Raw genomic sequence first — 26,426 nt, 5'->3', positions numbered from 1 at the left:
ATTTTGACAGAAAATGTTTTCCTGGGAAGTGGGGTACAGGGGCTCAGGTTTTATGAACAGCCCCGGGCCCATAGTCCACTTAATCCGCCACTGGTGACCGCCCTATTGACCTCCTAAGAACGCAAGGCAAGAAGTGTTCTTTAGGAACAACAGGATGGTGCTTAATAATTCAAATTTAAATTTTTTGTGTAATACTGTAGACTTTAGTATATAGGATGTCTTTGTTAAAAATAGGTTTAAGTAGATGATCCTATGTAAACATACTTACTGACGCTCCAGTTTGTAAAACCTATTTTATTAAACATTTTTAGGCCATTCTTAATTAATGTAAGGAGTTATGTGTTCAGAATCCCCATCTCTTGGTCAGAACATGTAAATGCAGCTTAAAGGTTTGAGTGTGATGGTGCAATATGTTAGCATTTAGGGCCCCACTTTGTCGAAATCCAGCTCTGGTTACAAATAAGTTGTATAATTTCATTATTTTAGCAGTTGTGGATAACTAATTTCACAAGTTATCTTCAGGAAAATTGGAAATTGGATTTTCACTGAATATTTTCATTATCTCCGTGGTCTGTGCTGACACAGGAAGAAGTGACATAATGATTGCCTGCAGTGGTCATGTGACTTTAGCGTGGCTTTATCGGACAAAGTCTCTCCCAGGGAACGCGTCCTACTTAGGCTACTTTCACACATCAGGTTTTCGGCGTCAGGCGCGATCCGGCGTCGTTCCGGAACGCCGGATCCGGCAAAATGTTTTGTAAAATCGGATGTGACGGATCCGGTTTTCTGCCGCATCCGTCTTGTTCTTGACAGACAAAACCGGATCCGTCCCATCCGGTTCATCTGTTTTTCTATCCGTTTTTCGACGGATTACGCCGGATCCGGTTTTTAAAAACACCCCTTGTGGCCTTCCGAACGGGATTGGCTACTGGAAAACTATATATAGCGTGTTCCTACAGCCCTTCTTTGACAGGTTGTAGAGGAGAAAGTGCAGGTTGGAGAGAAGAGCAAGTTACTGGCGAAGATGGATGTTGTCATTGGAAATATTTTGAAGAATTTGGCGGATTTTACAGCGGAGGCGAATCGTTTGAGGGTGATTGTTCTGGAGAAGGAGAGAGCGAGACAGCAGCGCATCAGGCATCGTAGACGACATTTGTGGATCCACCCCATCACAGCCAAGAGAATGACGCGTGGGGTCTATTCTACACTCTGCATGGACCTTCGACGAAACCCGGATAAATTTTTTGGATATGTTCGGATGAAAATGGAGAATTTTGATTACTTGGTGGAGCGCATTGCACACCTCATAAGAAAAGCGGACACCTTCTCTGTTTCACCCGCAGAGCGTCTGATGGTGACTTTAAGGTAAGCCACATTTATTGGATCTGCTCGCTTCAGAGCACACTTTCACTGCAATCTTGTTGGTGGTAGTTTGTATCTCCAAGTGTTATAGCTGAGTTTTGGTATGTAATGCTGTGATTTAAAACTAATTGATTGTTTTTTAATTCCCCACAGATTTCTTGCAACTGGAGAATCCCTTTCGTCACTGCATTTCCAGTACAGACTCGGGATTTCCACCATATCTGGAATAGTGAAGTACACATGCCGTGCACTGTGGGACTCCTTAGCTGAAGAGTTTTTATCAGAGCCCACAACAGAGAGGTGGATTGAAATTTCAGAAAAGTTTCAACAGATATGTCAGTTTCCCAACTGCTTGGGCGCTGTGGACGGGAAACATATCCGCATTGTAAAGCCAGCCGGATCGGGATCGGAATATTTCAATTACAAGAAATATTTTTCAATTGTCCTCATGGCCATCGCTGACGCGGAATACAAATTTATTGCTGTTGATATTGGGGCCTATGGCCGCTCCAATGACTCTCAAGTTTTCAAACTGTCTGCCATGGGGCGTAAACTGTATGGAAACACCTTCCAGTTCCCACCCCCTAGACCGCTGCCGCAAACATCTGATCCACCTATGCCATTTGTCTGTGTAGGGGATGAAGCCTTCCAGCTGTCAGAACACCTTTTGAAACCGTACTCTAGCAGAGGATTGACAAGAACAAAACGCATTTTTAATTACCGCCTCATAAGAGCAAGAAGAATGGTGGAATGTACCTTTGGTATTCTGACAGCCAAATGGCGGGTCCTATTGACTGCGATCAACCTCAAGACAGAAACTGTGGACGAGGTGATCAAAGCTTGCGTGGTACTCCACAATTTTGTTATCTGCAAGGAACCCATTTCCATTGAGGACACCTCTGAAGAAACCACCTTGCAAGATTACCATGACATTACCACTAGAAGTTCTGTGACGGTTTCAGTAATGAGGGACAATTTTGCACTATACTTTATGTCACCTCAAGGCAGAGTACACTGGCAGGATGACAGAGTGTGAAAGATTTGTGCCCTTAACCAAACTTGTGTACCTTCTGTACCAACAGTATATACCTTTGCCAACCAAAGTTGGCTATCTTGTCATGGTCTCTATTTTTAGCTTTAGGCCACAGGTGTGTACCTGGTTGTGTTTTATGCAAAGTATTTCACCTTTTAACAAAAGTTGTGTACATTGTTAGGAAATCACCAACAATAAACACAACTTTTTAGGTGAAATACTTTGCTTCAAACACAACCAGGAACACAACTGTGGCAAAAAGCTAAAATTTACCCACAGTTATATACCTGGTTTTGAATACCTTTTTACCTTTTAAATACCCTGTATTTAACCTTTTTTTTAAACATATTTCGCCGCAGAAAGAAATGACAGACAACCAGTGTAAACAATAATTTAACTTTTATTTAAAATATTTTTTTTTTGTAAACTATTTTTAAAGTTAAAAAAACTTTTTTAATAAAGGTTTGAAACCAACTGGGCATTTTTATTACAAAACACATCATAAATCTGTGTAGTGTGGGGTGGAAATACTGCTGGAGGGGCTGCGGGACACTTCGACACTGGGAGTGTGGAGAGAGGATTGGGATCGTGATGGGGAAGGAACAGTTAGAGGTGATGGTGTGGAAAAAGCTACAGAATGGGTGGACATGTGGGAGGCAGAAGAGGTGGTGGGCGGTGGAGTGGAGGGTTGGGCAGGGACTGTAGGAGCAGATGATGTTGATGGCAAGTTGTATGGGGAAGGAGTTTGGTACGGGGAAGGAGTTTGGTACGGGGCAGGTTGCTGGAAGTGGGGAGATGTCTGGTACTGGGGAGGTTGCTGGTACTGGGGAGGTTGCTGGTACTGGGGAGGTTGCTGGTACTGGGGAGGTTGCTGGTACTGGGGAGGTGGATGGTATGTAATAGGAGTGGGAGGATGGAAATTGGCTGGAGGGGGTGCAGATGTAATAGGAGGGGGAGGATGGAAAGTGGCTGGAGGGGGTGCAGGTGGAGGAACTACTGTGGTGGGAGGAGGAGGTTGGGAGGTAACGTGCTGGAGAGCACCGTGGCATGAATGCATTACATGCATCTGCTGGGTAGGAGATAGCGTTTCCATGCGCTCCACAACAGACCTGAAAAAGGTATGGTTTGGCGAAGATCTTGCTTCTGAATGCATGGTTTGCAGAAGTGTCTTCACCTCCAGAATGCTGGAGTTGATCTGCTGAAAGCCTGCGGAGATTTGCTCTGACAAGACTTTTAGACAGTTCTGGAAAGATGCATTCAGATGCAAGAACTCTGGCGCATAAGTCTTTTCCTGACCCCTCTGCCGCTGCCGCCCAGTACCCGCAGGTGTACTAGAGGTGGCAGGGGCAGAAGGGTGGGGTAAAGGGAAATCGATCTCCTCACCAGCAGCTTCATGTAATGTAGGCGGCCACGATGCTCCTGTGCTGGTGGATGGGACAGATGGGTCGAATGTGTGGGAAGGCTGGGAAGGTGCAGATGTGCCGGGGCGGTCGAAGTGTCCCTCGGTGCCGGTCTCCTCAGGGATCGCCTCAGAAGGGTCCAATCGTGCAGGCTCCCGAGTGCTGCTCACCGTGCTGTGGAATAAAGAGAAAAAAAAACAATTAAAATAGTGACATGGTATGGCCCTGGCTGAAAAAAAAAAGTTACATCTAACATTTTTTTTCACATGTGGTGTGTAATATTTACCTTCTAGTGACCATTGTTTCCCGGAGGAACGACAGGGCTTGTGCGTACTTGTACTTGCTCCTGCGTCCTCCAGATCCACTCGGGGCCCGCATCTCTTTATTGAACTCCTTCTTGAAACGAGCCCTCACAGACCGCCACCGCTTCACAATTCTGTCCCCAGAAACGAGAAAGGAGTGGTTAGTATACAACATCAGTGTTTCCCAAACTCCAGTCCTCATGGTCCCCAGGGGTCATGTTTTCAGGATTTCCATAGTAAATAGAAATCCTGAACACATGATCTGTGGGGACCATGAGGACTGTTGTTCGGGAAACTGGTTTACATCAAGCAACCGGTACTGTATATACTTACGCTCTTTAATCTGGGCCCGAGCATCGAGGTCCTCCCAGCGGTCCACAAGGAGCGAACAGATTTCCTCCCAGAGTCGCCGGGTAACCATCAGGTCAGCGTGGCGGCGGTCAGCCATATTCCAGAGCGGCTCCCTTTCTCTGACGAGATCGATGAGGTGGTCCACATCGATTCCTCCATCCTCACCGTCAGAGTCGGCAGCACGCTGTGAAGGCTGTTAAAGAAAAAGACAAAAATAACATAATTAGCCTCCACAAAAGAAATGAAATAAAAAGTGCAAAAAAACAAAGCAAAAATATTTATACTTACACGCTGGTGACCGCCGCGTTGCTGTCGCCGACGACCCTGGGAGGCACTGCGAGGACCTCTTGGCCGAGCACCAGATTGGGAAGACTAGAGAAGAAAACAAAAAATGTTATGTCTTTGGATGTAGGCATTTGTTTGCTGTGTGTGGTCTGCAGAACATTGTTTTCTATGTGTTGTGTGTAGTGTGATGTTGTGTTTCTGCGTTTGATGCCAAAAACTTACCAATTGTGAGCCCACTCCAGGTGTCTGTCCACCCCTTCCTTCTTCTTCTGGGAGCTCCTCTTCATCTTGTGATTCCTGTTTTGAAATAAAAGGCAATGAATACACATATATTACAGAGATGATGGATTTTGGAAATAAAAACTTACCGTCAAACGCTGACGATGCGAGGGAGGGCTCCCAGAAGAAGATGTGCTGTCTTCCTGCTGGCCAGACTCCATGCCTGTGGGTGGTGGTACTGCTGCTGCCAGTGCTTCCAGTGCTGCTGCTGCTGCTGCATCTCTTGGGCGGCTGTTGAATAAAGAGAAACAAAGGGGCAATGAATATCTTGATATTCCATGGCCCTAGTTTGGAGGAATGGGGGATTTGATAATTACCGTCTCTCATCTGCTGCTGGACTCCCCTCCCGTTGTTCAGCATGCTGCTCCATTTGGGGTGGTGGTGGTGCTGATGGTGCTGCTGCAGATGTCTCCTGCCTTGTCCTGCGCCTGGTTGCTGTCTTGGGTGCCATGTTGGGTGTGGCTGAGGGTCCCACTGTCTTGCTTTTATATATGTGTCTTGTGGGCAGAGCTACTGAGCATGCTCAGACCAAAAATACCGGATCCGGCGCATTGCGGCGCTCATAGGCTTTCATTGTGTGAAAAAGCCGGACGCGCCGGATCCGGCGTGTCCGGCTTTTTCGCCGGAGACAAAAAACGTTACAGTAGCCGTTTTTTCCAGATGCCGGATTGAGACACAATGCCGGATCCGGCGAAAACCGGATGAAACGCATGGCCATCCGGCGCGATCCGGCGCAAATGCAAGTCAATGGGGGGGAAACCGGATCCGGCATTGCATTTCGCCGGATCCGGTTTTTGTCAAAAGCGCCGGATCGCGCCTAACGGCGAAAACCTGATGTGTGAAAGAGGCCTTAGACATGGAGAAATTTCGACTAATTGTTCTGTAGAGGAATTACATAGTATCCATATATAGCAGAGATTAAACCTTTAGTTGAGAAACCCGTCCTGCATAATCTCTCAAACATAGTTGGAATGGAAGCTGTGTACCATGGAATAAAATACCACATATACCAAAATCAAGGAACATGTATGAGAATTTATCTCAAGTGGGGTTTTTTTGCCTTTGCTACATACTGTAGTGTTTATCACCTTAGATTGAATCTAACTGTCTGATTGCTTTGGTCCTGAAAACTTTTTTTTCCTGTTTTTCTCCACAAAATTTGGGATGTATCTTATAATCCGGTGCGTCTTATAATCCGCAAAAAACGGTGTGTGTGTGTGTATATATATATATATATATATATACATATACAAAGGAAATGTGTCATCTTTAATGTTAGGTCTTTTAGAGATTATTTACTTTTCATCTTGCTTAGCTCTTCACAATAACAGTACGTGCCAGTAGGTGACCTGGGGTGCAAAACCTTTCACATGCCGCGCTGTATCTAAGGGTCCCGTTTCACTTAGCGACGCACCAGCGATCCCGACAACGATACGACCTGGTAGGGATCGCTGATGCGTCACTAAATGATCGCTAGTAAGCTGCCAAACAGGCAGATCTCTTCAGCAATTCAGCAATGATCTAGCGATCAAACACAGCGATGTGCGCAGGCCATTGGGACGCCGACGATGAAAAAATGGCCCAGGACATTCCTGCACAATCAGCGATATCCAGCAGGGGGGCCGGTCGCTGCTGCGTGTCACATGTAGCTAGATCGCAGGCGAGATCGCTATTGCGTCACAAAATCGGTGACGCATTAGCGATCTTGCTAGCGATCTCGCTATGTGAGACGGGGCCTTTAGAGTCAGGAAGTAATTTTTCCCTTGATATGGAGCAATTAGCACCTACCCCATGGGATTTTTGCCTTCTACTGGATCAATAGGTTAAACTTGTTGGACTTAAGTCTGCCTTCACCCTTAAAAACTATGAAACTAAAAATTTTAATCTGTGGGAACAGATTTTACAAATATCCCTAGTAAGGCCATGAGACCTAATAGTGTGATAGCAATAGAGATGTACAGACAAATCCAAATTGTAAAGTTGGGTTAGGCTGATGCCACGTATCAACGTTAGGGATGGGGATATGTAAATTAGTAAGAAATGGCAGTACGTCATCTGCAACTTAGAGGTCGGCCACCTTGTCTTGTTAGTGCAGCTTTCCTTACTTCTGTCCATACATTGTCTGTGCATGGAGGAATATGTGACCAGACCAGTGAAACACCTTGGAACACTACTTATGCATTGGGGGAGGATGATTGTAGCTGAGGAGTGGGAATAAAATTCCTTCATAGCCGTCTGGAAAGCGCCTTCCATACTAAAAGCTTTTAAAGCATTAAGCATAAACGGCCAACCTAGGTGATCCAAAGCTTTTTTGATATCCAGGCTTATAGGAGATTTTTTTTTTTTTACGATTTCAGTAAACTATTGCCCCCGGTCGCAATTCAGTGTAGACAAACAAAGAAATGATGCTCTACTGAGCCGCCCCAGCAATATGTTTTCACCACTGTGTTCTGTGGTTGCAACAGCGACGTCATGTTAACAGTCATGATAACGTTAATCTTTAAGCTCCACGCCTCATGGCGTCTACATCAGCAGAGTCGCTATGCTCAGGAATTGGTTGCAACGCTGCTTATGTGACGTCAGCGCTGCAGAAATACAGCAGAGACTGTGGCAGCAGGGGAGACACAGCGCTGGAACCGGGGACTGTATGTAAAGCACAGCTTGTTTTTATTGTCCTGGGGACAATGGTTTACTGAATGCAGAAAATTGCTTGAAGTAGAGAGAGGTTTCTCCTGCCCTAACTTTGATGTGTATAAGATCAATCACCTTTCATGTATTAATATACCAAATCCAGAATGCATATCCATCCCAGACAAAGAAGAGATCCAAAAATAAAATTTTATCAATTTATTTCAATATTTAAAAGAAAAATACAAACACATAATAAACGAGATGTCTCAATACAAGAAGACATCACCACACAAAGTTCTATAGTGGTTCTGTAAAGTATACAAGTATATGGCAGTATGTCCCCAGTAATAATCCGAAGCGGTATATAGATAAAGACAAATGAATGTGCAAAAAGGTATAAAGTACACTGTGCTATAAATCAAACAACATATAGGCAATAATAATAAAGTTCCATAGTGAACTAAATTAGAAAAATATTTGTGAAATCACAAAGAAATATGCAAGCAATGCATTAATGCGCCATATATACTCATCTATAGTACTATAACAAGAGTCTACTAAGAAGACCAGGGGAAGAGTCCTGAGGAGATCATTTGCATATTCCCAGTACCTTCAGGGATAAGTGAAGAGTCTCCGCGAGCTCAACGTTCACTGGATTTTAGCCGTTGCAGCTGAAAAGAGGAAATCGGTAAACCGTGCGCCATTATTTTGACTCATTTTTCATCGCATTGAAATCTCTTTGACAATATGGAAGAGGCCAGGAGCCATTTGGTGAGCTGCATGAGAAGCAGGAGGATCGGGAGGCAGTCAGCACCCACACTACTCAGGAACCAGTGCCAGGCTCTTACACAGGAGAACGATGAAGAAATAAATCAGGATAAGACTCTTATCAGGCTCCTGACAGCGCCGGCGTGCAGCCTCCTCTGAGCAGGGACTCACCCGTACTGTAGGGGCCCCAGGGACAGGAATACCTGGAAAGTACAGATGCACAGGACCTGAACGCTGAAGCTTTAGCAAGCAGGCACAGGACCTACGGTCATGTGACAGCAAGGGGGCGGGGCTTAGTGTCCTGCTTTCAGAGATGGTAGAAAACTCAGAGTCGGGCAAAACGGAGGTCATACACAGTCCGGGCAAACGAGGTACAGAATCGTGAGTCAGAGAATAGTCAGGCGTAGCAGAGGGTCACACACGGGATGGAGGCAGAAGTACCGGAGGGGCGATCACAGGGAGGTCAGGACAAAGCCAGGGGTCATACACGGGACGGACACACAAGTACAAAATCAGAATCCAAGAGACGTAAACCGAGGACAAACCAGATCATACACCAAACAATCGTACCAGGACAGGCGAGAGCACAAACGGAGCAGGGTCGGGTACACTCAAACTAGGAGTATAAACGACAGGGGAGGGTCCTCACCTGAAGCTATAAAAACCCTCCCCAGACCCAGAAGTAGGCTCTACCAATTAACCCCTACACCGCCTGCCCAGCATTCTGAATAAACCATGACAACTCTGCCCACAAACAGCAACCTTGTACGCCTTCAGAATCCTCCTGGATGGAGAAAGAAAAATGTTGTGAAGAAGAAACAGAGAATGGTGGTCATGGGGGTTTCCCTGTTAAGAGGAACAGAGGCCGCTATCTGCAGACCGGATATAACCTCAAGAGAAATGTGCTGTCTTTCAGGTGTAAAAATTAAAGATGTGTCTGACAGGATATCAGGACTCTTCAGACCTACAGATGACTACCCATTCCTGCTAATACATGTGGGGACAAATGACACCACAAGAAACGACCTGGAAACCATCTGCAGTGACTTTGAAAACTTAGGCAAGAAAGTGAAAGAACTGGGAGCGCAGGTGGTCTTCTCTTCCATCCTCCCAGTGGATGGCCACGGAACAAGGAGGTGGAATAAGATTCTGCAGGTGAACAGCTGGCTATGTCGATGGTGCCGTCAGCAAGGTTTTGGATTTCTGGATCACGGAGTGAATTACCTATACGATGGACTACTTGCTAGAGATGGGGTGCACCTTACGAAGACTGGAAAACATGTATTTGGAAGTCGCCTTGCTACACTCATCAGGAGAGCTTTAAACTAGAACAACGTGGGAAGGGAAGCAAAAGGCCAGAAAAAGCCATACACCTAACAAATGCTATTGAGAACTCTGCTATTAGAAGTGGAAAGGAAGAACAAAGACAAAATAATCTAAATAATAAAAATATTGGAGAAAGAGAAACCAATCACAAACTAAAATGTTTCTATACTATTGCACAAAGCATGGGCAACAAACAAGGAGAATTGGAACTACTAACGCAGGAAAAGAAATCTGATGACATTGGAATCACTGAAACTTTGTGGGACAATACACATGATTGGAATACAAGGCTAGAAGGATACAACTTATTTGCAAGAAATAGACTTGATAAACGAGGAGGTGTCGCATTGTATGTTAGAAACGCGTATATCTGCACAGAGATTGAAGCTTCAGAGACTGGGAGTTCTGTGGAAACTGTTTGGGTAAGAATACAAGGACAGAACATTGGAAAGGACACCATTGTAGGCATTTACTACAGACCGCCTGTGCAAGCTGAAGATAGGGATGAACTCTTTATGCATCAAATGGCCAAGTTCTCCAAAAAATATGACATAGTTGTCATGGGAGATTTCAACTATCCAGACATTTGTTGGGAATCTCTCTCAGGCAAAACTATCTAGTCAAGGAAATTCTTATCCTCTCTTGGTGACAACTTTATCTTCCAAAAGGTAGGGGAGAAAACAAGGGGATCTGCTACCTTGGATCTAATCCTCATAAACAGGGAGGAAATGGTTCAGGAGGTAAAAGTGGCTGGGACCTTAGGAGGTAGCGACCATGCTATTTTAGAATTTTGGATAACTAGAGGAGGAAGACCTGTGAAGACTGAGACGTCAAGGTTAGATTTCAGAAAGGCAGATTTTAAGGGACTCAGAAAGAGAATTGGAGGGATCCAATGGCTGGATATCCTTAAGGACAAAAATGTCCAGGAAGGATGGGAAATCTTGAAAAATGAAATTCTCAAAGCACAATTGTTAACAATTCCGAAAAGAGGGAAGAATAGGAAGCATTTAAGGAAACCAGGATGGATGAACACAGAACTTAAGCACATGCTAAAAAGTAAGAAAGAAATGTTTATAAAATGGAAAGAGGGAGGCATATCTAAAGAAGAATAAAATGCTGTCTGCAGAACCTGCAGGGCACAAATCAGATTATCTAAAGCTGACAATGAATTGAGGCTTGCAAGAGACGTAAAAAGCAATAATAAAGGATTTTGGGGATATGTCAAAAGTAAAAGAAAAGTCAAAGATGCTATAGGATTTTTACAGGATGAAAATGATGAAATGGTAAGACAGGATGTTGAGAAGGCCGAACTTTTAAATTCCTATTTTGCATCTGTTTTCTCTTAGAAAGGAAATGTAACATCAACTGTTCTTCACTGTCCTATTAAGGGAATAGAAGAATCCAGGATATCTATAGACAGAAAGATAGTGCGGAAGCACTTAGCTAAACTAAATGAATTCAAGTCTCCAGGTCCAGATGAATTACACCCCAGAGTACTGAAGGAGATAGCAGAAGAAATTTTTGAACCCCTCTCCATAATCTTTGAAAACAGGAGAAGTCCCAGAAGACTGGAGAGGAGCAAATGTTGTTCCTATCTTCCAAAAGGGGAAGAAGATGGGCCCAAGCTAATATGGTCCGGTGAGTCTGAATTCTATACCAGGAAAGATCTTTGAACAAATTATTAAACAACATGTATGTCAGTACCTGGATAAGAATGAAGTGATTAAACAGAGTCAGCATGGGTTTGTAACTAATAAGTCATGTCAGACTAACTTAATTTCCTTCTATGACAGAATCACTGATTGGGTGGATCAGGGAAATGCTGTAGATATAGTATATCTTGACTTCAGCAAAGCATTTGACAAAGTATCTCACACAATCCTTACTGAAAAAATGACTAAGTATGGAATGGGCAAGGCAACCGTTAGGTGGATTCATAACTGGCTTAGTGATCGGACCCAAAGAGTGGTCGTAAATGGCTGCACATCCAGTTGGAAGAATGTCTCAAGTGCGGTACCACAGGGCTCTGTCCTGGGCCCTGTATTGTTCAACATCTTTATCAACGATTTAGATGAAGGAATTGAGGGTAAACTGATTAAATTTGCTGATGATACAAAGCTAGGAGGGATAGCTAATACTAGAGAAGAGAGAAAGGATTCAAAAAGATATAAATAAATTGGAGCAGTGGGAAGCAACTAACAGAATGGTTTTTAACAGGGAAAAATGCAAAGTACTACATCTGGGCAATAAAAATGAAAAAAGCATATACAGAATGGGAGGAATAGGGCTAAGCAACAGCTCATGTGAAAAAGACTTGGGTATACTAATAGATCACAGACTGAATATGAGTCAACAGTGTGATGCAGCAGCAAAAAAAGGCAAATGCAATTCTAGGATGTATTAACAGAAGCATACAGTCTAGATCACGTGATGTCATTATTGCCCTCTACTCCTCATTGGTCAGACCTCATCTGGAATACTGTGTCCAGTTTTGGGCGCCACACTTTAAAAAAGACATCAACAAACTGGAGCAAGTTCAGAAAAGAGCGACCAGAATGGTGACCGGTCTGCAAACCCTGTCTTATGAGGAAAGGTTGCAGGATTTGGGAATGTTTAGTTTGCAAAAGAGAAGATTGAGAGGAGACTTAATAGCTGTCTACAAATATCTCAAGGGCTGTCACATTGTAGAAGGATCATCTTTATTCTCATTTGCACAAGGAAAGACTAGAAGCAATGGGATGAAACTGAATGAGAGGAGACACAGATTAGATATTAGAAAAAACTTTTTGACAGTTAGAGTGATCAATGAGTGGAACAGGCTGCCACGAGAGGTGGTGAGTTCTCCTTCAATAGAAGTCTTCAAACAGAGGCTGGACAGACATCTGTCTGGGATGATTTAGCGAATCCTGCTTTGAGCAGGGGTTTGGACTAGATGGCCCAGGAGGTCCCTTCCAACTCTACAATTCTATGATTCTAAGAATAAATAGTAGTATAAGAAAGTCAAGCTACTTATGACAGTAACAGACAACCCATAATCAAATGCTAAAAGCCGTCCCTAATCCAGACAGTGTGGAGGGATATAAGTCAAAGCATAGTAGGTAATGGCATATACTGGGCTCCATTACCTGGCAGTAGAAGGTGGTGGCTTCCTTTTTCTTTTAAATATTGAAATAAATTGATAATTTTATTTTTGGATCTCTTCTTTGTCTGGGATGGATATGCATTCCGGATTTGGTATATTAGTTAAGTGAAGTGCTATTTTGATTTTTTTCTGAGGACGATTATTGTTAACCTTTCATGTAATATCAAACACAGCTGGCTATTGCCTTCGGATCGTAAATTAGTTGTCTATCACTATGTCTAAGAGCATGTGGAAATTGTTACTCTTTTCATAGTATTTCCGATTCATAGGTAAAGGGAGTATGCCCAATTAATAAAGAGCCTGTTCCTTGAGAATAGCTCTAAATGAATTAAATGCTTGAGGGTAGTTTAGAGAGGATTACTTGTCATTGAAACACCCAGAAGCTGCAACTTAGATGTCAACTTATTCAATTTTAAAGGGTTGTTCACTAATTTGATAGCACATTCTTAAATGTAACAAGTCCCCATTGTAAATGAAAGAAGCTTATTCTCCCCTCCTTGACTGGGCTGTTCCAATGTTGTTGGTGTTGTGTTTACCTCTCACGCACGTGACATTGTTAATGTCTTATAAGTTCTGTGGCTGCTAATGGGCAGCTTAACTCGTACTTTCTGGGATGAAACCCAGACATACGGGGGAGCTATAAGCAATACAGCCCTCATTATATCCCACTAGATGGTGGCCCGATTCTAACGCATTGGGTATTCTAGAATATATATGCAGTTTATTTTTGAAGATGTAATAATAATGCAATAATGCACCCCCCAATCCTGATATGTATGGTTCTCTCACCCCCAATCCTGATATGTATGGTTCTCTCACCCCCAATCTTGATATGCATGCTACCCCTCAACCGCCTATCCTGGTATGCATGGTCCCCTGACCCCCCAATCCTGGAATGCATGGTCCTCTCACCCCCCAATCCTGGTATGCATGGTCCTCTCACCTCTCTTTTCTGGTATGCATGGTCCTCTTACCCCCCTTTCGGGGTATGCATGGTCCTCTCACCCCCCAATCCTGGTATGCATGGTCCCCTCACCCCCCTATCCTGGTATGCATGGTCCCCTCACCCCCCTTTTGCTGGTATGCATAGTCCTCTCACACCCCAATCCTGGTATGCATGCTCACCGTCACCCCCCAATCCTGGTATGCATAGTATCCTCACCGCCCTATCCTGGTAAGCATGGTCCCCTCACTCCCCTATCCTGGTATGCATGGTACCCTCACCCCCCTTTCCTGATATGCATGGTCCCCTCACCCCCCAATCTTGGTATGCATGGTCCTCTTACCCTCCTTTTGGGGTATGCATGGTCCCCTCACCCCCCAGTCCTGGTATGCATGGTCCTCTCACCCCCCAATCCTGGTATGCATGGTCCCCTCACCCCCAATCCTGATATGCATGGTCCCCTCACCCCCCTTTCCTGGTATGCATGGTCCCCTCACCCCCCTTTCTTGGTATGCATGGTCCCCTCACCCCCTTTCTTGGTATGCATGGTCCCCTCACCCCCCAATCCTGGTATGCATGGTCCCCCTCAACCCCCTATCCTGGTATGCATGGTCCCCTCACCCCCAAATCCTGGTATGCATGGTCCCCTCAACCCCCTATACTGGTATGCATGGTCCCCTCACCCCCCAATCCTGCTATGCATGGTCCCCTCACCCCCCTTGCGTGTATGCATGGTCCCCTCACCCCCCAATCCTGGTATGCATGGTCCCCTCACCCCCCTTTCTTGGTATGCATGGTCCCCTCACCCCCAAATCCTGGTATGCATGGTCCCCTCACCCCTATCCTGGTATGCATGGTCCCCTCACCCCCCTATCCTGGTATGCATGGTCCCCTCACCCCCCAATACTGGTATGCATGGTCCGCTCACCCCCCAATCCTGGTATGCATGGTCCCCTCACCCCCCCAATCCTGGTATGCATGGTTCCCTCACCCCCCTTTCCTGGTATGCAAGGTCCCCTCATCCCCCTTTCCTGGTATGCATTGTCCCCTCACCCCCCTTTCCGTGTAGCCACGACCAATCAGCGTTGCGACCCTCTGTCCGCAACCAATCAGCAACACGGCCCTGTATCCACGACCAATCACTGCCGTGGCCATGTACAAAAATAATATTACAAAATAAAAAAAAGTTATTCTCACCTTCCGAAGGCCTCCTGTCTTCTTTCCACGCGCCCGGCCTCGCGTTCCCAGTAATGCTTTACGGCTTAGACCGCTGATGACGTCTGTGTTCTTTCTCGCTCTCGCGAGAGTGACGTCGGTCTTCTTCCTCGCTCTCGCGAGAGTGATGTCATCAGCGGTCAAAGCCGCAAAGCATTACTGGGAACGCGAGGCCGGGCGCGTGAAAAGAAGACAGGAGGCCGTCGGAAGGTGAGAAAAGCTTTTTTTAATTTTAATTCTCTTGTTTACAGATTAAGGCCTGCGCCTGCCGCTGATTGGTCGTGGCCTGGCGGCCGCGACCAATCAGCGGCTGGCGCAGCTTACCGTTACAAACAGCTGCGCCTGTCGCTGATTGGTTGCGGCCTGGCGGGGGCCTGGCGGCCACAACCAATCAGCGGCCCGCGATTTCGGTTACAGACAGACACGATAAGGCGTTTATATATATAGATTGCCCATTAAATGTAGAAATATACCGTAGTTTATCCTCTGTGCTCCCATTCTTAGCTTATGATTGAATTAACAAATTACATAAAGTCTTTTTGGACTGATTATATATATTTTTGATATATCTATCTGTTTAATCTCTCACCTGAAATCTTGCTTTCATATCACTCACCTGTATCTCACATTTACAAGAGCAGATCTGCATCTTCTTGAGAAACTGACCAACTGATATGGCTTCAATAGTTGCATGATGGTCACTTGATGTGGCATATAACAGAGGGGTTACAGATGTGGGTTTTCTATAGACATCACTCTGAAATTCATAGGTCGCTTCTGCTCCAGCAATGCTGTCCAGATATTCCTCACTTCTCAAGTTATATGAAAAGGTTGGTTAATATTAAACCTATTCTTCTTAAGTTGGCCAATGAACTGATACAATTCACACTCAGTACCCTGCCATATAATGAACAAGTCATAAATGTAACAAAGCCAACACTGCACATAGTCAGCAGCATGGGCGCCACATCACCACACACCTCCTTCTTCAAGTAATCCTGGAAGATATTGGCATATGAAGGTGCATAGGTTACATCCATGGCAGTGCCACACCATTGCCTATGGAAGATATCCTTAATTATGGGCAAAGATGATCCGCAGCAGCTCAAGGACCAACTTACATATTTAGCCATCCCAGCTGTTGGTCTTCAGGAAGAAGCAGGCCTCTTTAGTCCATCAGAATGTCGAATGCCTGTGTAAAATGATTCCTTATTAGCTGATGCAAGATACATATCTGTGACATAGCCGATATCTTCAGCTTGTGCCAGGATGTCTGTTGTGAAAATGAGGATGAATGAACTCATGGAGATCAACATCCAACACTGCGGAGACACCATCACATGTTTCTCAACGCAGTGATTCTAGGGCAATGCCCCCACCCTTATGGAAAATATGTAAATATATGCAAAACACAAGCCGCGGAGACACCATCACATGTTTCTCAGCGCAAGCAATGACTAGCCAGGTCTTTCCCCAGGAGGGAACAACCACGGGAAGGGCAGTCTCCAATGAAGGAAACCACCTATGCCAAAACATGGTATCCATCCAGACAGCTGTTTCGGGGTATTGCCCCTCATCAGTGTGGAGTAGGAATCTGGCCAGTAGGAGCAATGCCTAGTAGAAGACTGTGAAAATGAGGATGAATGAACTCATGGAGATCAACATCCAACACTGCGGAGACACCATCACATGTTTCTCAACGCAGTGATTCTAGGGCAATGCCCCCACCCTTATGGGAAATATGTAAATATATGCAAAACATAAGCCGCGGAGACACCATCACATGTTTCTCAATGCAAGCAATGACTAGCCAGGTCTTTCCCCGGAAGGCAACAACCACGGGAAGGGCAGTCTCCAATTAAGGAAACCACCTATGCCAAAACATTTTTTTGCAAGGATGTCTGTTGTGTCACGCACATGCGATGACTTGACCAAGGGTTAAAGTTATCACCTTTTTACACCCTGTAATTTGTAGATCCAGAAGTGTATCCTGAATATGTTTTTTAGGTTATCTATCAGAGGTATGCAGACTGATCTCCATTCATAGGGTTCTTCACTTATATAATTACCAAGATTAGAATCAGGGGCGGACATACCATTGGTGCTACCTGCACAGTCGCCAAGGGACCCAACAGGTGAGGTGGCCCATTTCTACCTCCAAAGCAGGTGTAATTGTGGATTTGAAGAGCTACTGGTATTGGACTGCAAAGGGCCCATACATTGTTCTTGTACATGGGCTTCTTCTGTATGTGTGCTCCACTGCTGAGAAGTGTCAAACGATTATTACTTTTGATATTACATTTCTACATAATTTTTTTAGGTTTTCTTGTCAGCCCAAAACACAAAAGAAACAAACTCTTGTACTCCAGCTTTCCAAAGCATAGACCTGCAAAGTATGAGGATTCATCATCTGGACCTTCTTTAACTATGAGAAGTAGTTATTCCCACCCAAAGAGAGATCGTGAGCAATTCAGAAGTGCCCTTGTGGACATAATAATGTAAGTTATTCTTTCCAAGTAAAATATAACTTCAGTAATAATGGATTCATCACTAGAAATATTTATGGTGTAAATGCTTTAAATGTTATTACTGCTGTAGCATTGACTGATGACCGTTGTGTCTTATACACAAGTATTTTATGCCAAAAATTGGTGCATGTCTTTTAGAAATGTGTCACATTTTATTTTTACCTTCAGATGTGTAACAATAAAAAAACTCTGACTTTTTTTGTATTAATTTGTGTTGTGATTTCTACCTGTTTCAGGAAAAATGATGGTTCTACAGTGCAGCCTTTTGATCCAGCTAGCTCATCTTCTGATACATCTCCATTAGATAAAGAGATTTTGGTAAGCAGACAGTTTTGCACTAGAATAAGCATTTACCTCAAAAATGCGACACAGTAATTTCCCAAAACTATACGGGCGCTCCTCCTAATTTTTGAGTTCAGGTGTTTCAGACATATCCATTGCAAACAGGTGCCATTCAGTCAAGCACACAGCCATGCAATCGCCATAGAAAAACGTTGCTTGCAATGTTCTATGTAGCCATGAGCTTTAACCCCTTTTAGGCCATGTTCACACGTTGCGATTTTGCAACATTTTTATGCAAAGTTTAAGCTACTTGCAAAAAGTAGGTTTTGCTTATTTTTTGCTGCATTTTTTGCTTAGGTTTTTCTGCGTTTTTATTGCTGCTTTTTTCTCAGGGTTCATTTGTTTATTGTACATGAGAACTCTGAAATCTCATAGACTTTGCTGGGACTGAGAGACGCTGCTGAAAATCTGCATAAAACACTGCTGCAAAAACGCAACATGTGAACATGGCCTAAGCGTCTGTGTATGCAAAGTCTTCTCTAGCACCCTCTCCAAACCGTGCCTGAGAAGGCACCCAGAAAACACTCAATAGAATGAATTTAAGCATTGCTACCTAAAAACGACTTGCTCTTCATATATTCAGTCTTTTCAGTATTTTTTAATTACTTCAGGTTCCCAAAATCGCCAAAAGCATAAAAGAAGTGAGCCAACCATTTTTTCAAGTGTTTTCCACTCTGTACTTTCCAATACAAGTCAATGGGTAGGCTCCAGAGATGCCCAGGTGTCTTTTTGAGTGTTTTGCTAGCTTTTTGGCTTGAAAAGTCACCAGTGGTTTATTCATTGCTGACTGGAGTAAAAACAAAAAAGTCCAGGAAATGGCAGTAAAAATGACGCCACAAAAAGCTCAGAAAAAAACTCCACTATCAATCAAAATTGTTCAAAAAGCAGTGAGGAAAAAAATGATGCTGTAGGAAACAATGCTGATATGTCCTGACCTGTCATCCCCTCGAAAAACTTGGTGGGCTCGCCCACCAGAAAAAGACGTCTTGTGCACATACCCTGAGGACGGAGCCAGTTTTTGCATTTTCATTTTTTTCCTTCTCCCCTTCCATAGCTTTTTATATTATCATCGATGTAGCAATATAAGAGCTTGTTGTTTGCAGAAGAAATTGTACTTTTACATTACAACATTCACTTTGCCATATAATGTACTGAAGGAAAATCCAAGTGATGTGAAACGATGAAAAAAAAATGCCATTCCGCTGTGGTTTCTTGGGTTTTGATTTTTTTTATGGCATTCACGCTGATAAATATGACTTGGCAACATGATTCTCCAGGTCAGTACAACCATGGCGATATAACCGTTTATGGAGACCCGTAGCTTTCTTATTTTTTTCTTCGAAGCAGGCTTTTGTTTTTTGTGGTATTTTTTGTGGTAAGGGCAGGATCACAGGCCTCAGTGATCGACAACAGCAATACTGGCATCTGCCGACTGTGTTACACAGCCAGCACCTGCCCTCTGTGCGACGGACACAGCTCCTCAAAAAGCTCTGTGTCCTCTGTGTTCACACTGTGTCCTTCTCCAATGTTCTTTGAGCAGCTCCGCTCCTAAAAACGCTGGAAAAAGCGCTCACAAAATGCTCTTTCTATTCATTTGTATGTAAAGATAACTTGTCGTTCACATGGTCAGGCTTTTGTGCATGCTTAAGACTTTCAAAAATGATAGATTGGAGAAAAAAAAGAAGTACATCACTTCTTTGAGACTGACAGAAAATGGTCCAAGCTAGCTACTGTCCAGTTAAAAGGCTACATCCACTGCCTCCAGGGAAAATACTCTAAAAAAAGCAAATATTTCCAAACTACTGCTGAAAATGCTTACCTCAAAAAACTCCCCAAAGAAGGACAATTTGCTGAAGAGGTTTTCACTGCAAAACTCATAATTTTTGGCGGCTGGAACAAAACTCAGTGGGAACATACCCTTACTGTAACAAATTCCGTCAATTAAAAATAATTTAGAGGCCCTAATTAGGAAGTTCCCTACCTGACAACTGAGATTGTGGTAACACATGCTAATATCGGACAGTGGTTTTTCATGTCCATCATTTGCTTTTTTTCTCCTCACATTAGAGGTACAATTACTACATAAGTCATGGGATTGACACAGAACATGTAGCAGCAATGGAAGATTCATGGCTCCAAAATGTCTTGTGTTTGGTTCCGGAACACTTAAAGGTTTACACTGTGAGCATCAACATGTTATCAGATGAAATGAAAGAAGATTATCTACTCAGTGTAAAGAAGGCAATTGGTGAGTTTCTTTTCACTGCAAACTCTGTTTGATCTTGTAGCTAATTTGTAACCCATTTGTCATTTTATATAAAGTGTGACAAATCGGGCAAATCATCTCATGGGATCACCATTTTCTGAGAAGGATTTGACAAAGAAACACAGGAAGAATCTTCCATCATATTTAGTGGATTAGGTTAAAAACTGAACTAAAGCAACTTTATTATGTTCACACACAGTACTAACTAACCACATTACGTCACCCCAGCTGTCCAGTCTCTGAGCCTTTGGGCTCATACTCACTTGCGAGAAATACGGACGAGTGCAATCTGATAAAAAATCGGATTGCTCTCGAACCAATGTTATTCAATGGGTGACTTCTCATCTGCGATTTTTTTCTCAGCTGAAATCGGACTTAAGGCTCATACTCACTTGCGAGAGACTCACGCGATTCTTGTGCGAGTCTCTCGCATGAAAACCCGGCACTGGGACTGGAGCGCGTGGCTGCATAGAAATACATGTAGCTGCTCGCTCCGGTCCGAGTCCCGGCGACTGTGCCAGGTTTTCATGCGAGAGACTCGCACAAGAATCGTGCGAGTTCTTCGCAAGTGAGTATGAGTCCTGAGAAAAAAAAAATCGCAGCATGCTGCATACTGCTGCGTATCTCGGACGAGACTCGCCAATGCAAGTCAATAGGTGTGAGATAAAAATTTCCCAGCACTCACACCATGCGAGTGCTGTCCGAATTTTACACATCGGTGTCCTTTGAAAAGCCGGCAATTCATGTCCGGCTACTGTAAAATCACACTGACAGCTAACTAAACAATACATATATCCACATAGAATATATATATATACATATGCAGCTCTGGAAAAATTAAGAGACCACCACATCAAAACCCTGTCATGGGCAGCCTATTCTCCAGACCTGAACCTCATTGAAAACCTCTGGAATTTAATCAAGAGGATGATGGATCAAAATATTGATTTCAGAACTCTTCCTGAGTTAAAACATTAGTATTGTTGTTTCTAAATGATTATGAACTTGTTTTCTTTTCATTATTTGAGGTCTGAAAGCACTGTTTTTCTTTGTCAGAAAAGAAAAAAAAAATGTATTGCTTGGAAAATTCAGAGACATGTTGTCAGAAGTTTATAGACTAAAAGAACAATTTACATTTTACTCAAAAATATACCTATAAAGAGAAAAATCAGACAAACTGAACATTTGAAAGTGGTCTCTTAATTTTTGTCAGAGCTGTATATATATATATATACACGTTAGGCATCAGGTTCCTGCAGTGGTTCAGCAGAAAACCAGAGCCTCACATTCCGCTGTCTCCCATTGTCTTTTGACTGCAGAGGACATTGCTCAGCAGTCCCAGCTTCCCAGATGCTCTGCCAAGACCTGCTCTGTTGGGCTGGCTGTTGCTGCCACCTTTGGGTCAGTAATGGCAATGCAGGCTGCTCAGCAGCAAATCACTCCAGAGGCTAAGTCCCTCCGTAGCTCTACTGAGCATGCTCACGAGACGATCTCCCATTGGAGATCGGGAGCCGCATGTCCAGGTCCTTCTCCAGATCCGATTGGTCCATCTCAGGGATCTGGAAGCTTCCGGACAGTCTCGGCTATAAAAGGTTCGCAAGGCCGCTCGACCATGCGCTAGTATAGACTCTACTTGCTACATGTGTGAATGATGATGGATGCATGAACCTGCGAATGACTCATTAAGACTCCCCTCCCTCTGATATTACGTGTGTGGATAGGGACTTGGTCATAGAGTCGGCGCCAGTCACCGGCACGCTGCGGGCCACAGTGCATATCATCACCTAACTAGCGTCCGACAGTGTGCCCCTCCTGGGCACTGTCGCATAGCGGCTGTGTCAGTCGCCGTGCTGCAGTCTACAGCACCTGTGGGCGTCCGCGGTAGCGACGCCGCATGCACGGTAGGTCTAGATGGACTCTGTCCCTCTGCCTTGGGCCCAGCTCCTGTGACCATATACCGTGCATGCATTTCTCTGAGACCTGTGAGTCCAACAGGCTCAGTACTTATGTTTATGTCTGGGGCGTCTCTGTGAAGCTAACAGAGTAAGCCCAGTGCACACCGGGTGATGTTCAACCCGTGTGCGATATGCCGCCACATTGTGTCTGCCATTATATAGCAGCGGTTTGACATCTCTGCATTGTGGACCCCGGGCGGCAAACGCACTTTCTATTTTATATTTAGTGCGTTCCGCCATCCCTAACATATACATATATAATATATATGCATATAATATATATATATAATATTTAGCTATATATATATATATATATATATATATATATATATATATATATACACAGTGTATGTGTATATATATCTACTATATAATTGCCTAATTCTGTCTGTTTGTAATGGAAATCCCACCTCGCTGATTGGTCGCAACAGGCCGTGGCCAATCAGCGACAGTTGCTTAGTTGTTGTGGCAACCCTGCCGCATTGCTTATTGTACAGGCACATTACAGCCGTTAAAGGCATCACTGCTGCGTTGCTCGTTACACAGGCACAGTCCTGTACATGTTCTGGAATATAATACATTAGGTAACAGCAGAACAGTGACTGCAACTCTGGGTGTAACTTGCGTACAATACATTAGGTGACAGCAGAAAAGTGAATGCAGCTCTGGGTGTAACTGGAGTACAATACATTAGGTAAGATCTGAACAGTGACTGCAGCTCTGTGTGTAACTGGAGTACAATACATTAGGTAAGATCTGAACAGTGACTGTAGCTCTGGCTGTAACAGGAGTATAATACATTAGGTAAGAGCAGAACGGTGACTGCAGCTCTGGGTGTAACTGGACTACAATACATTAGGTAAAAGCAGAACAGTGACAGCAGCTCTGGGAGTAACTGGAGTACAGTGACTGCAGATCTGGGTGTAACTGGAGTACGCTACATTAGGTAACAGCAGAACAGTGACTGCAGCTCTGGGTATAACAGGAGTACATTAGGTAACAGCAGAACAGTGACTGCAGCTCTGGGAGTAACTGGAGTACAATACATTAGATCAGGGTTTCCCAACTCCAGTCCTCAAGGCACACCAACAGATCATGTTTTCAGGATTTCCTTAGTATTGCTCAGGTGATAATTGCTTCACCTGTGCAATACAAAGGAAATCCTGAAAACATGATCTGTTGGTGTGCCTTGAGGACTGGAGTTGGGAAACCCTGCATTAGATAACAACAGAACAGTGACTGCAGATCTGGGTGTAACTGGAGTACACTACATTAGGTATCAGAACAGTGACTGCAGCTCTGGGTGTAACAGGAGTACATTAGGTAAAAGCAGAACAGTGGCTGCAGATCTGGGTGTAACTGGAGTACAATACATTAGGTAAAAGCAGAACAGTGACTGCAGCTCTGGGATTAACTGGAGTACAATACATTGGATAACAGCAGAACAGTGACAGCAGCTCTGGGTGTAACTTGAGTACAATACATTTGGTAAGATCTGAACAGTGACTGCAGCTCTGGCTGTAACAGGAGTATAATACATTAGGTAAGAGCAGAACGGTGACTTCAGCTCTGGGTGTAACTGGACTACAATACATTAGGTAAAAGCAGAACAGTGACTGTAGCTCTGAGATTAACTGGAGTACAATACATTAGATGACAGCAGAACAGTGACAGCAGCTCTGGGTGTAACTTGAGTACAAACCATTTGGTAAGATCTGAACAGTGACTGCAGCGCTGGCTGTAACAGGAGTATAATACATTAGGTAAGAGCAGAACGGTGACTGCAGCTCTGGGTGTAACTGGACTAAAATACATTAGGTAAAAGCAGAACAGTGACTGCAGCTCTGGGATTAACTGGAGTACAATATATTAGATAACAGCAGAACAGTGACAGAAGCTCTGGGTGTAACTGGAGTATAATACATTAGGTAACAGCAGAACAGTGACAGCAGCTCTGGGTGTAACAGGAATATAATACACTAGATGGTGGCCCGATTCTATCACATCGGGTCTTCTAGAGTCTCTGTTAAAATAAAAAATAGTTATATACTCACCTTCTGACGACCCCTGGACTCTGTCCCTCCTCTCACCATGCTCCCGGCATCTTCCGGTCCCAGTAATGCTTAGCAAGAAGGGCCGGAGATGATGTCACTCTCGCAAGAGCGCGACGTCATCAGCGGTGTTTCGCGCTAAGCATTACTGGGACCGGAAGATGCTGGGAGAGTGGTGAGAGGAGAGAGAGTCCGGGGGCCGTCGGGAGGTGAGTGTATCACTATTTTTTATTTTAACAGAGACTCTAGAATACCCGATGCGATAGAATCGGGCCACCATCTTGTATATGTATATACACATGTCAGTGACAAATACAATCAGCATAGTGTGTGTGCAAAATTATGGACATGTATTTAATTAATAAATGATTATTTAATGGAAAAAAATATTATTCTTAATTAAACCATACTTACAACCTCTGCTAATTCCCCGAAGTACTCGTTCTCCTGTAATAAACATAAAATAATAAACCAACAATATACCATACCTGTCCGTCGTTCAGTCCCACGCCGTAATCCATATCTGGGGAATATACAGTTTGCAAGCAGGACGGTGCTAAGATGCGACCATCCCGGCTGCAAACTACTGGTGAATGAATGAGCTGGTGCCAGCGCAGACTCAGTGACTAGCGGTGATTTCACTGAGTCTGTGCTCCCTCACAGCCTGAACTGCGATTAACTCTTGATTGTGGGAAAATCAACTGGAATTTTCCCACGATCAAGAATTCATCGCAGTTCAAGCTGTGAGGGAGTGCAGACTCGGTGACATCACTGCTAGTCACTGAAGCTGGTCTTGCAGCCAGGCTGAACTGCTGTAATCTCAGGACCGTGGGAAAATGCCTGGCTGCGAGAACAGCTTCAGTGAATAGCGGTGATGTCACTGATGCTGCGCTCACTCACAGCCTGACCCGCGCTGAACTTTGGAGCGTGGGAAAATCAACTGGCATTTCCCCACGCTCAAGAGGTCATCGCAGTTCAGGCTGTGAGGGAGCGCAGACTCAGTGATGTCTCCACTAGTCACTGAGTCTGCATCGGCAGCATCTCATTCATTCACCTGCTGGGATGGTCGCATCTTAGCATTGTCCTGGTTGCAAACTGTATATTCCCCAGATATGGATTACAGCGTGGGACACAACGACAGACAGGTATGGTATATTGTTGGTTTATTATTTTGTTTATTACAGGAGAGCGAGGGCTTCGCATGGATTAGGCGTGTTTGTAAGTATGGTTTAATTAAGAACAATAAAGGAGTGTGTGTCTTTATTTCAATTAAAGATATTTTCTCAAGATATCTGTGTTTTTTTACCATTTGACTAAGGGATTAGTAATGGGGGCATCTAATTGACGCATCTTCATTACTAACCTCGGGACTTGATGTCACAAAGGTGACATCAACCCCCCAACTATTACCCATATGCCACCGCTACAGGGCAGTGGGAAGAGCAAGGCTATGTGCCAGAATTGGTGTATCTTACAGATGCGCCTTTTCTGAGGGGCTGAGAGCTGATTTTTGTAGCCGGGGGGCCATTATCCATGGTCCCTTCATAGGCTATAAATATCAGCTCTCAGATGTCTGCATAGCTATTGCTGGCTATAAATTACAGGGGGACTCCACGAAATTTTTTTCCGTGAAATAATCATTTATTTAATAAATACATGTCCATAATTTAGAATTTTATTTGTCACTGACATGTGTGTGTATATATATATATATATATATATATATTCTATGTATATATATATATATATATCTATTATACAGTTGTGGCCAAAAGTATTGACACCCCTGCAATTCTGTCAGATAATATTCAGTTTCTTCCTAAAAATGATTGCAAACACAAATTCTTTGGTATTATTATCTTCATTTAATTTGTCTTAAATGAAAAAACACAAAAGAGAATGAAGCAAAAAGCAAAACATTGATCATTTCACACAAAACTCCAAAAATGGGCCAGACAAAAGTATTGGCACCCTCAGCCTAATACTTGGTTGCACAACCTTTAGCCAAAATAACTGTGACCAACCGCTTCCGGCAACCATCAATGAGTTTCTTACAATGCTCTGCTGGTATTTTAGACCATTCTTCTTTGGCAAACTGCTCCAGGTCCCTGATATTTGAAGGGTGCCTTCTCCAAACTGCCATTTTTAGATATCTCCACAGGTGTTCTATGGGATTCAGGTCTGGACTCATTGCTGGCCACCTTAGAAGTCTCCAGTGCTTTCTCTCAAACCATTTTCTAGTGCTTT

At 43.9% G+C, this 26,426-nt stretch overlaps 1 protein-coding gene across 1 annotated transcript in view; it reads left to right on the top strand.

Annotated features, from left to right (window-relative positions):
• The window catches only part of DNAH7 (dynein axonemal heavy chain 7), a 529,416-nt gene that overhangs the window by 57,498 nt on the left and 445,492 nt on the right, over positions 1 to 26,426 (top strand). The window contains exons 4-6 of the mRNA XM_073546702.1: positions 17,358 to 17,535; positions 17,802 to 17,883; positions 19,975 to 20,155. Of these exons, the coding sequence (XP_073402803.1) occupies positions 17,358 to 17,535; positions 17,802 to 17,883; positions 19,975 to 20,155 (441 nt within the window). The remainder of the gene's footprint in view (positions 1 to 17,357; positions 17,536 to 17,801; positions 17,884 to 19,974; positions 20,156 to 26,426) is intronic.

Source organism: Dendrobates tinctorius, unplaced genomic scaffold (genome assembly GCF_039654945.1).
Source record: "Dendrobates tinctorius isolate UK_male_01 unplaced genomic scaffold, ASM3965494v1 ptg000150l, whole genome shotgun sequence".
NCBI lineage: Eukaryota > Metazoa > Chordata > Amphibia > Anura > Dendrobatidae > Dendrobates > Dendrobates tinctorius.
The sequence above is the reverse complement of the archived record's forward strand: the minus strand, read 5'-3'. Positions and strand labels throughout refer to the sequence as shown.